The sequence below is a fragment of the Zalophus californianus genome, chromosome 12, assembly GCF_009762305.2.
Source record: "Zalophus californianus isolate mZalCal1 chromosome 12, mZalCal1.pri.v2, whole genome shotgun sequence".
Taxonomy (NCBI): domain Eukaryota; kingdom Metazoa; phylum Chordata; class Mammalia; order Carnivora; family Otariidae; genus Zalophus; species Zalophus californianus.
The window spans coordinates 47,489,464-47,502,390 of record NC_045606.1 but is presented as its reverse complement, the minus strand read 5'-3'; the positions used below and the strand labels follow the sequence as shown (position 1 = coordinate 47,502,390).

Genomic DNA, 12,927 nt, shown 5'->3' with positions numbered 1-12,927 from the left:
CAGAAATATTGACAAGAACACACTTAAGGGACACGGAATGAATAGAATGAATTACAATATGCAACTGCATATTAATCTATATTAAGCAAATGATACATAACCTGTATATTACAGAAAAAATATAAATTGCATTGAATAATAAAATGTATGATTAATTATACTTTATATTTTTGTTATGTGTTTTTCTTATTTTAAATAAGCTATATTTTTATTCTTCTAGTTCCACCATTTAGTTTACATATGGACTACATTCTGGGCCACACCTGGATTCTTCAACAAGTTTTCTGTCATATTTAAAGGACCAGGATGGGGTCCAGGTAAACCAAGACTTGGACTGAGTGAAGAAATCCCAGAGGTAAATAGAGTTCATGTTGGTGATGGTGAAGATTAGTATCATATTGCCAGGTCTACAGTCAGCCTGTATGTATGTTGACTTCATGCAGATCTAAAAAAGATGTTCTCTTAGGTAGATACTGCCCTTTGGTGCACAACTTACTGACTAGAAACTACCTAGGAGCCAGTAAGAATGGTGCCTTCTCCCAGGCAGACACTGCCTCTTACTGGGGAGCATGGTTTGGGGGCAGAAACACTAAAACCTACAGCAAAGAGCCTTTATGTAATGCAAAAACACATTCGCTTGGCCACAGAATCCTAAAACAGTAGAGATGGAGGGAGCCTTAAAGATAACTCAGTGTAGCCTTCATTTTATTAATGAAAAAAATGTAAAGACGGTCAACATCACTAATCATCAGGAAAATGCAAATCTAAACCACAATGAGATATCACCTTATACCTGTTAGAATGGCTAAAATAAAAAAGACAAGAAATCACAAGTGTTGGTGAGGATGTGGAGAAAAAGAATCCCCCATATGCTGTTGCTGGGAATGTAAATTGGTACAGCCAATGAATGAAGGGGCCTGGGAGATTCAAACTTCTAGTTATGTCACAGGAATAAAAGTCACAGCATAAAGAATATAGTCAAGGATATTGTAGTAGTGGTATATCAGGATAGATGGCAACTATACTTGTGATGAACATAGCATAAGGTATAAATTTGTCAAATCACTAAGTTGTATACCTGAAACTAATGTAACTATACTGAATTTAAAAAAAGAAATGAAGTCTCTAGAATGGAAGGTCTAAAGTCACACCAAGGTGATGTGGTTATTAGATTAGACCATAACTTTACCCATTCGCTAGTAGAGTAGTAGTAGTATTAAATTCAGAAATCACATTAAAACCCAAAAGTAAGTGAAGTGGAGATTTAAAATCCTGGAAACCCAATGAAAAATTCAGTTTTAATCTGGAATTCTTATAGAGATGATAAAAAGAAATTTCTTTCCAATCCTTAGGATATATATTGTAATTCCTTATAATAACTGTCATTAAGTAATCTAAAAGCAATAGAAAGAGTAAACTATTGTTTATATCAAAGATAATTGTGAATATCAAAATTAGCCCATATTACAAGGAAATAAAATCAGTTTTTATTTGAATATTGTTATTTTTCAAAAATCTTGATCTAAATAAGAATATTTTCTTATCCAGTTATGAAAGTTGCTATGCTGAAATTTCCCAGATGTTTTTAGTGTTGTTCATAATCAGTCTTGTAACAATGAGCTAACCTGATTAGATGAAAATAATTCCCTTATTTCAGCTCAGAAAATTTAGTTAACTATGGTCCATTTATTATTTCTTCTATTTTTCCAATAGATAATCCAAAGCGAATATTCTAAAGTAATATTTGTGCCTAAATTTGCATTATAAAAGTAGAATTGTAGTATTTCTGGGAAACTCTATAGTTTAGGAAAGTTGTTGCCAATAAAGCGATATTTCCCTCTGAGGCATGATTATCTCCATTAGTAAAATAACCTTCCATTTTTTCTTTTTCTTTACTTTCATGTATAATCATGAACATACTCACGTATTCCTATTTTCATATTTCATATTTTAACGTTCATTTCGGTTGTTTATCATCAGTACATACTGCTAACTCAATTCTTACACTGGTTTATTATAAAGCAGACTAAATCAAAATCATGATGCTTCTGAAATGAAAAACAAGTTTCTGAACTTTTACGTTTTTCTATCCAAAAACAAGAGAATGTTAGATTCATTTTGGGGAAAAATTTAAAAAAAGGAGTAGCAAAACTTTTCTTTTCTTTGTGTCCATCTCCTCTCTGCTTAGTGTGAATTTCAGTGAGGGCAGTCGGCCATGGGGCAACGTAAAGAAAAGATGTCTTCCTTGTCTTCCTAGATCACGGGGGAAGAATGTCCCTTCTCATCCTCGGTGTCTCATCTTTTAAAGATCTATGCAGTTGTACAGTCTGCTTTGATGCTAGCGTTTTATGAAGAGACCTTTGCGGATAAAGCTGTAAGTGGTATCCATTTTAAATACCTAGGAAATTTTGTGAGAAAACTATCTGTCACTTGGTCTGAAAGTGGAAGTTGGCCCCCATATTATAGCTGTGCTCTATTGTTTCTGTAATGTCGGCTTCAGCGTTGGCAATATCCCCCATTTAAACAGGTAAGTTAATTCTCCTAGACTATTACATATAAATTAATTGATTATATCCAAAGTGTTCCTGTGAGGAATATCTATCAAATGGTCTGCCAAAGACATTGACTAGGCTTTGGGGAAGCAGAATAAAAAGTCTTCCCTGAGAATTTTTAACCACAAACCAGCCCTCACACAGGGATGGGTCCCAGGATTTATGCTAACTGTTGATTTATAAACCTAAATTAAGAATATAGTTCAAAGTATTCTCAGATTAGGTCTCACGTGACTAATAGAACCATGTCCAAAGCATGCTCGGAGCAATCCCCTTGAACTCAAGTGTCAGAATATTCCCACAGATAAAGTCGCAGCGATGATGAACTCAGAGTTAAACAACATGGGAACACACTGGGAGAAAGCAAGCCATCACGACAAAGCGTTAGCAGAAACAACAAACAACAGAATCAAACTCTCAAAAACAACAGATGTTGGAAATTAAAGTAAAACATAAATTTAGTAAATTTAGTATGTTTGAAGAAGGCGAAGATGAAATTAAAAAGCAACTAAAATTATGAAAACTTAAGAACAAGACTATCAAAAATCATAAGACTCATTTAAAAATCTTCATGTTAAACTTCTAGCACACGAAAATGTGATAATAGACCTGAGAAAGTCAATGATTTGAAGAGCAGTTTAAGGGCAAATTAAGAGAGAATTAGTGCATTAATAAATAGAGTCATCCATTACTTAAAAAAATGAACCACTATACAGTGCTAAAAGACAATGAGATAAAAACAAAACATGACAAGTAATCTTCAGACATAAAGAATAGTGTGGAAAAGTCCAAAAGAAGAAAAAAGATGGAAGAATCAAAAAAAATTTAAATGAATTCAGATGGATTGGTGGATAGTGAATTCAACCAAAACAAATTAACTTTTTTCAAAGAATAAGTCTGTGCTATTTACAGGTATCAGTTCATGAAAACTCCATACTAACAGACATTAATAAATAATACATGCAGAAAAAATATATCTACCATAGGATTACTATTAATAATTTAATATATAAACCCTACAGAATCATTTTTAATAATTACATACCATTTTAATAATCCTAGTATAGTGGGGAGCCTGGGTGGCTCAGGTGGTTAAGCAGCTGCCTTAGGCTCATGTTATGATCCCAGCCTCCTGGGATTGAGCCCCACATCAGGCTCCATGCTCAGCAGGGAGCCTGCTTCTCCCTCTCCTTCTGCTTTCCTGTCTGCCTACTTGTGCTCTCTCTCTGTCTCTCTGTCAAATAAATAAATAAAATCTTTAAAAAATAAATAAATAAATAAATAAATAAATAATCCTAGTATAGAAATTCCACTGAAACAATTACAATTATTCCATACATCCTATATCGTGAATTATAAGAAAGAAGCCTACTTGAAATAGATTACTGGGTGTGTTAGGTAGGACTCGCTGGTTGTATGTGAGAGATATTCAACCCAGGGTAAATTTATTAACTCCTATAACTGAAGAGTTTGGGACTATTTCTTCATCAGGCAGTGCTGATCCAATGAGTCAAATAATGTCATCAGGAACTTTCTCATTCTTTCCTGCAGCTATGTTTTTCTCAGTGCAGATTCTCCTACAGACTCTCAGCCTTCGTGGTGGCTAGATGGCTACCAGCAGCTCTGGTTTTAAATACTGCCAAACAAAGAATCCCAGAAGTGAAGGTTCCAAGTTGGAGTCTAATGCTCTGGATATCACGGAACCAATCAATGTCATCACTCTATGAATGGGAGAACAGAATCAGCTCCGCAGGATCCTCAGGATCAGAGAGGAGGAAAAGAATGGCTTAAAAGAAAATTAATTAGGTTATAGTACATAGAAAAAGGGAAATAGATTTGAGTAAGCAAAAATAACAAATGTTAGATATTTATAAATCCTTCTCACTAATAAATACATGACTTAAACTTGTTTTCAAAAAAATATTCTTTAAACACTTATAAAATGCATAGTAACATGTAAACTTTCCTGTGGGGTGCCCTTACTTAAACTGTCTACGGCATGCGGGTCTTTTAGATATCGTCTGCTCTAAGAAACAGAATATCCAATTAAATGTGTCTTAAATATAACTGGAAATTCAGGGGCAGGTGTTTCTGCGGTTGGTTAGTTTGTCAGTTCAAACATGTAGAGCTTCCGAAAAGGTTTCTCTATCATTCTCTTGGCTTTCATTATCATTAAGATAATGACAGCAACTTCAGTCTGCTGTACTCCCAGACTGTGACCAAAAGCAGCAAGTTCACTTCTTCTATAGCATCTTATAAATTTCATTTTCTTTAAGAAGGAGGAAAAAAAGCCCCAGAATATTTCCCAGCAAATGTCCTTTCATGTTTCATTATTCAAGACGAATTCACATGTCCACACTGAACCAATAACTAACACAAGCTCATAAATTAACCATGAATGAATTATACCAAGGATAAAGAGTTCACTTCCCCCCTGAGCACATTTCTTCCTTATACCTGGATAAAATCAGCCATAGTATAATAGTACAGAAGAAATGGGGGCTATTTCCTGGTTGGGCTGCCAATAGTGTGTGGCACAGTGTGTCCTACTAAGTAAAATAGGTTTACAGAAAGTTATCGTAAACATTACTGAATAATATATTAAAGAAAGCCCATTTTAATTTTTAACCTTATTTAAATACTTTACTGATTGGTATTATTCTTACGTATTTGTGGAGTTTGCATTTAAAATTAATAAGCAAACATTGTAACAAGTAGTGACCCCAATTTTGAAAGATAAGTTCATATTTGCTCTCTGTCCAAAGAGAATATTTTTACAAAAACGACAGTAAAATATTTAATAGACTTTTCTGATTATAACAGAAAACAATGAATTAAATTCTAGTTTCCATTTTGTGAAGTGAAATTGAGAAATAAGCAAACATTGTAACAAGCAGTGACCCCAATTTTGAAGGATAAGTTCATATTTGCTCTCTGTCCAAAGAGAATATTTTTACAAAAACGACAGTAAAATATTTAATAGACTTTTCTGATTATAACAGAAAACAATGAATTAAATTCTAGTTTCCATTTTGTGAAGTGAAATTGAGAAATTTCCATTTTGTGAAGTGACCAGAAATTCTTGCGAATAGGATGGTAGGAAACATACTGGCTCACTGTTTGCTCTTTCGTATATGCACTACAATTAATGAAACCAGTTCCATGTTGTGCTGGGTTCATTTGCCTTTAACTTCAAAATGAGACAAAATTTGAACTCAAGAATTTATTTCAGGAGCAAAGCTTTCTTAAAAGCAGCATGAACCAAATCACTCTTAGCAATGCAGGTGTGTCTCACCATTATGGTAATTTGGTATCTTAATTTTTCACCTAAATAATGACTGAATTATGCATGTATTTATAGAGTTTCCATGGTTGAAGGAGACCAGAAGGAAAGCTAGATCATCTGCATCTAAATATCTAACTCCTGATAGACTTATCAATGTACAGTTTGCATTAATGATTTTTTAGTTGTACTAAGTAAAATACCAAAAAAAATTATACCAATTCATAGAAACAAAACTAGAAATTTACCCATTTTGATTTTGAAAAAGAAACCCTTGACATTAAGTTCACCAAGAGAGTTCATGGTTTAGGCATGTATGAGTACTTCCTGGGCAAAAATGTAGCTAGACACAGTGTATATTAAAAGATGCAACTTACAGCACGGTTTCACAAGATTTTTCTCCTGCCAAAAAAACAGAAACTCCTATAGATATATTGACAAAGAGAAACACCAAGTGTTGAAATCCTTTCCAAACTGGAATTAGAGTTGGAGACAGCTTCGTTCCTGACACAAATTAATTTTGAAAGGTGTATTTGCTTGTTTCCCACATATGTTTCTCTTTGCTAAAAACATGCTGTGCAACTAGGAAAAAAGTTGCTTATTTGTAAGATTCTGTAGTGCCTTTCTAGTTTCAGAGATGTTTAAAAGCATATGAAGACATTAACATCCAACAGCAATATTTTTTTTCCAGATTCACTGTAGCCAATAATCACATAGAAAAGTTGTGGCTGACTTGTAATTGGTGGCCCTGCTGTGGTCCCACAGCCTTTTCTGTTTATGCATATACCAGAGTAGATAAATACTTACTTGTTTTATGTGTGCAAGTTCTGTATAAATAACTTTGAGAGTCAAAAAAACAATTTGATGGCCACCACAAAGGTGTAAAAGGCACATTCCTTTCTTACTGAAACTTGAAATGCATACATTTAAATATATAGTGTTTAGTTTAGTGATATGACCCACAGACTTCTATGTTGATTTTGGTTTAGTAATGCTTGGGAAATCAATTCCTTAGCTGCCAGGGTCCAGTTCATGGGGTGATATCATGAATACACGTTTGAAATGAAAATACGGACACACTAGCGTGTTTCCAAAGTAAAACTGTAAAGGCAATGCTATCCTTTTAAATAATAGACACACTCAAAAGAGTTTCAGTATTTCACAGTCTTATAATAGAATGTGTAGTAAAGTTAACTGCAGATACATTTTAACACAGATTATTTGATGATATATTTCAAGTTAATGATGCATCTGAGAATATCCAATATAAATTTGGGAACAGATTTTTATAGTTTTGAATTCCCCTGTATGCTGTATTCTGTAAAATATTATGGGCACTGCAATTTTATAACTAATGTTTTCATGTTGACATGTTTTAACAGACTCTGAAAAAAATCAATATATTTAATGGTACTCTCATAACACAGTGTCACTTGTGCATATTAGATCTAGCTTAGGTCTTATATGAAATCTCTCAAGTCAATATCCAGTATCTGTCTACTGTTTGTTTTTTTTCCCAGTGCAGTCCATTGAGATTTAATTTAATTTCCTAAAGTTTTTAGGTGGTAACCGAAGTAATGTGAAAAAAAGGAAATGTGAGCCAAAATGAGCATCAGTTATAACTGAAAGCGATGAAATAAATGTAATGTGTGTACTATAGGATATTTTAACTAGGTAGTTAAAATAAGCATAGGCTTCAGGAATTCAGAAAAGTGATTATTGTGAGTTACAATGAAAAATATAATTTTTTAAAAGATTTTATTTATTCATTTGAGAGAGAGTGTGTGAGAGAGAGAGCACAAGTGAGAGGAGGGGCAAAGGGAAAGGGAGAAGCAAACACCCTGCTGAGCAGGGAGCCCAACGGGGGACTCGATCCCAGGATCTCAGGGATCATGACCTGAGCTGAAGGCATACGTTTAACTGACTGAGCCACCTAGGCACCCTGAAAAAATATAATTTATGTACACTATATTGAATCGTGGATCACTACATCAAAAACTAATGATGTATTGTATGGTGACTAACATAACATAATAAAATAAAATAAAAAAATAAAAGAAATATAATTAAGTGGGACTTTGCACATTAAAAATATCATTTACACAAATAAGGAAATATTAACTGTGACATTAAACATATCTTCATGTTATTAGTATTGTCCCAAACTTTGATCTCTATCAGACTGCTCCTTTAATAATAATACTAAACACAATCAACCATAAAACTGCTTGGAATTTGAATTAATATCTCATTCGTATTTATGAAAAATATGTAAAGATTAGACATTTTAACTCAGCTTTGGAGACTCAAAGTCAAAATGTACAGTTCTGAGGAGTTGTATTTTCTCATTAAAAGTAATCCTCATGTAAAGAGGGGTGCCTGGGTGGCTCAGTTTGTTAAGCATCCTCCTTTGGCTCAGCTCATGATCCCGGAGTCCTGGGATCAAGCCCCGCATCAGGCTCCCTGCTCAGCGGGAGTCTGCTTCTCCCTGACTCCCTCCCCAGCTCATGCTCTTTCTCTCTCTCTTTCTTTCTCTCTCAAATAAATAAATAAAATCTTTAAAAAAAAAGTAATCCTCATGAAAAGAAAGTTTGTCTTTTGGAGACTGTCTTTTAACACCTCTTCTTTTCTTTTGTATTTTGAGAAACAACTGAAAGATATAGAGCTTATATTTTCACTTGCTTCTTAGTGGAAAAAAAAAAAGAGTTTTCTATCACAAGTATAGCAAAAGTTTGTGTCCAGATTTCAGTGAGATCTTGAAGTGAATACTGATAATTTAGAGTGGCTTCATTGAGCCCCAAAGTAGTTTTACTGAACATCCAAGAAAGAAACTGTGTCAAAAATGGTTATCTTCCAGCAACTGCTGTAGGACCTTGAGTTCTGAGGTTGCTGCCTCTTGGATTAATTTAACATTTTGAAATATTTTGTATATGAATATTAAATTATAAATATCAAATTATGAAATAGTAAATCATTAACTTGTTTAATAGAATTTATTTTTAATTTTAAAGAACTAAAATATTAATATAAATTAAATATTTAATGCCATAATATTCAATTATTGATTAAACCAGTTAATATAAATTATTAATATTAAGGGCATGGATATTAAAATACAGATATAAAATATTCATTCACTTGAACAATCTTTCAACAAAAACATATTGAGTACTAACTATGCGCCAGGCAATGTTCTAGATGTTTGAGATGTAACAGTAAATAACAAAATATAACCTCTATCGGGGCTTACATCCTAGTGGGGGATCTAGTGGGACAGAAAATAAAAAGCAAGAGAATGCTCAAACAAATGTATAATTGTATAGAAGTGATAAGTGGGTAAATGCATAATTGTATAGAAGTGTTGCATGGAGAACAATATAACAGAAAAAGGTTATAGATATGGAAAAGTACTGTTTTACATATGACAGACAAGTATGTGCATTTGAATAGTACCAGAATGAAATGAAGGAATGAACCATAAAGATCCCTGGGGGAAGTTGCCCCAATAGAAGGAACAGTAGGTAAAACAGACTTGAAGGGGAAGGATGCTTGTCATGTTCAAGGAAGAACAAAATTTGTAATATGAAAGACAAGAGAGATTACTAGTGGACAATATGATAATGGGGTAGGTTATGTATGGGCCAGAGTAGGGACTTGGAGTTTTACTCTAAGTAGAATTTGAAGGTCCTGGAGGCTTTAGAACATAATAATGATGTGATATGATGTATGTCTTTAAAAAGAGTCAGCGTTCTGGCTGTAAAACTGTGGGTAGAAGGCCATGATAGGTAGACATGCAATTTTAGAGTGGAGACCAGCTAAGAGAGTATTTCAGTTGCGGTGGAGATCATGTTGGGTTGGAATAAGTTTTTGTTCACAAAACAGCTGTTTGTAACAAATACCTTTATCCTGGATGTATCAAATATAATGCCAACATTTTATTTCTAATGTATTAGAAGTGGACAGTGAGAGGAAGGGTCAAGGATGAGTCACAGTTTTTATTGTTTTGCTTTTTTTGGTTTTTCGGGGTTTTTTTGCTTGAACAACTAAAAAACTGTTTGTGCCATTCTAAGAAGAAGAAACCTGGAGATGTGTAGTGTGGAGGAAGGAAACAAACAAGAGTTTTAGACATGGTAAGTTTCAGGGGCCTTTTAGCTAGGTCGAGGCATTGACTAGGTAGCTAGATAGGCGTATTAGGTTGGTTTTCACTCTGACTCCAGGAACCAGGAAGCAATTTGCACAAAGAGGATTTCCCTTTTCTTTTTTTCTTTTCTTTTTTTTTTTCTGGTTAAGGGATCATAAATTCCCTAACCAAAATTCAAAAATATATTTTATCCTATATATGATTTTCCAATGATACTGGAAAGAGTTAATGGACCTTTTATTTGTGCTTCTTTATTTTATTGTAATTCATTAAAGTTAACCTAAGTACCATTTGAAAAATCAGTATAGCCTAAAAATAGTAACAATGATATTCCTAGCATAACCATTAGTTGGCTTTGTGCCAAGCACTCTTCTCAGTACCTTATTATAGTTGCTGCCAAACTCATCTTATGTCAAATGTACTACACACATAAAAGAGCCTTAGAAACTAGCCAAATAATTTGCCTATGGTTACATGGTTCATAGAGTCAATGCATAATTCCAAGTTCTATATTCTTACAGAGCATTTAAAATCATGCTGTAGTTTTTGGGCACATACCATTTCTTTCTCTCATATGAATTTTCTCCTAAGGAATCAAAATGAAGCAGTGGTAGTGAAAGCAGCATTTTTCTTTTTCTTTTTTAATTTTTTTTTCTAATATGTTATTTACTTATTTGACAGAGAGTGACACAGCAAGAGAGGGAACACAAGCAGGGGGTGTGTGAGAGGGAGAAGCAGGCCTCCCGTGGAGAAGGGAGCCCAGTGCGGGGCTTGACCCCAGGACTCTGGGACCATGACCCAAGCCGAAGGCAGACGCCCAACGACTGAGCTACCCAGGCGCCCCAAAAGCAACATTTTTCTTTACAGACAAAATGTTTCCCTTAAGCAACCATTAATCTGCTCAAACACACCTAGTTACTTCACCACCAAGAAATATTTTTCTGGTACTTTTGCCTCACTGTCCCAAAGCAGCCACTGCTGAATTCCATATACCCAAATAACGTTCCACTAAAGCATTCTGGTGTCCACTGAGCTTTCCCTCATATCTGATACCTAGCTCTGTCCCCATATTCCTAACATTCTGATACTTTTTATTCATATTTTTGATTACTCATCAATACTCATCTACTACACAATTGCTTTATTTTAAATCCCTGTCAATTCTGGGTGCCATCCAGGCATATGATGGTGAATAGGGAGGTGTTATAAGTTGGCCATGAGGTCAGGGTTGATTTATAAGGAGGCATGGAGCTGGGGTATTGGATGTGAACAGCAGTTGCAATTGGTGGCTTTTGCTTATTGTTTATAACTTTGGACAGATGCAATTTTTCTAGGTGTATATATTAGTTAATAGTGAGTTGAAATTACCTCTTGTTATTTCATTAAAAGCAAAGAAAAAGAGTGTTTGCATAAGGTTTTGATCACTATTTTAGCCACTTTGTTGTATCACACTTAATGAGAACACTCTTTCTGTAGGGGAATCATTCAGGGGATGTGTATCCAACTTCTTGCTTTTACTGATTCACTTTTAAACTAAAGCAGTATTCATCTGACCCTAAAGAGTAGCTATGTAACCTCAGCTTAGATCTCTGCCCCTGTCCCCTTTAAGTTTGTTGCTCAGATTTATCCACCATTGTCACACTTTGAGGTCAGGAAGGTGTATTTTGAATTTGAGAGGCATCATTTATTTCTGTGTGGTGATGGAAAAATTACTTAATCCTTTCGTTCCTGGTTTGTTTTTCCATATATGAAGCAGATATAATGATACCTTATCTGTAAGGTTGTAGGGACTATAAAAAGAATTGAAGTATATGAAACATATAACATGAAAGCTATGAAATAGTAGATGCTCAGTAAACATTATTATTAAACTTTGACATGTAAACAAAATGTATAATTTATAATTATGTTGAAAATATGTTGTTCTGTTACAATAATTTAAAACATAACTTTTGACATGTACATATGAACCTATAGATTTCACCAAATATGAGTATGTATTTGTACAGTATGTTCCATTTATGTGTTTGCACTCGTAAACACATTCTCCTTTAAATACTTTCCATATTAAAAACAGTTTTGGATTTGAAACACAAAGGATTAGTGATATTAAAAATAGCTATTGGAATGTGCTATTTATTCATAAAAATTTAAGTGATTTCTCCATATGTGGGGACATAGGTGTTTCAAAGAATTATGAAAGTCAAAACTTATAAGGAGAATTTTTAGAAAGAACACTTTAAGCAAAATATCTCTGTGAAAGTGTCTAATTCATTCTCCAAGTGTCTAGCAAGATAATTAAATGACATTAGGAAAACCAAAATAACCTCTGTGTTTTTATTTAACCTTCTTGAAAAATGTCAGTGACAAATGGTGTAATATAAAATAAAATTTGAGGCTGGTTTTCTTGACAGCTTTAAATTCTGATACTCCTTTTAGGAACTCTCCTAAAGAATTTGTTGGTGTCTGTATTTCCTCAACAGGTGCTATCACAGGTCACACTCCTTCTGAGGGTTGCCTTCATTATCCTGACGTTGACCTCCATTGGATTTCTTCTGGATCAAAGGCAAGAAGTGAAATTCTTTCATTTTATGTCATTTTATAATGTTTTAAAAATATATGTGAAACTTAGATATTTATCAAATATTTCTTATTAAAAATAAAGTTGAAACTATAATTTCACAATATTTTAAATTAAACAGAGTGGCGGTTTCTCTCATTTTTAAAATCAAACATGCATTTTAAATCTAAGCCTTTTAAATGCAATTTAGGTTTTTAAGGTTATTAAAGAAAACCTATAAATGTAATGAGTAATTTGGCAAAACATAGACCATAACTCTGAGTACTTAATAATATGTGAAACATACTTGAGTACTTTTCCTTTGCCATTGAACACTTCACAATATATGCCAGATTGTACGTACTGTGTACTTAAAATTTATGTCCTTTTC

The 12,927-nt window shown here is 33.7% G+C and overlaps 1 protein-coding gene across 2 annotated transcripts in view; it reads left to right on the top strand.

The window, feature by feature from the left end:
* Nucleotides 1–12,927, top strand: part of AGMO (alkylglycerol monooxygenase) — a 390,408-nt gene that overhangs the window by 221,167 nt on the left and 156,314 nt on the right. For both annotated transcript variants that reach the window (XM_027573869.1, XM_027573870.1), the window contains 3 exons: nt 221–355; nt 2,258–2,374; nt 12,460–12,542. In XM_027573869.1, coding sequence (XP_027429670.1) covers nt 221–355; nt 2,258–2,374; nt 12,460–12,542 — 335 coding nt within the window. The remainder of the gene's footprint in view (nt 1–220; nt 356–2,257; nt 2,375–12,459; nt 12,543–12,927) is intronic.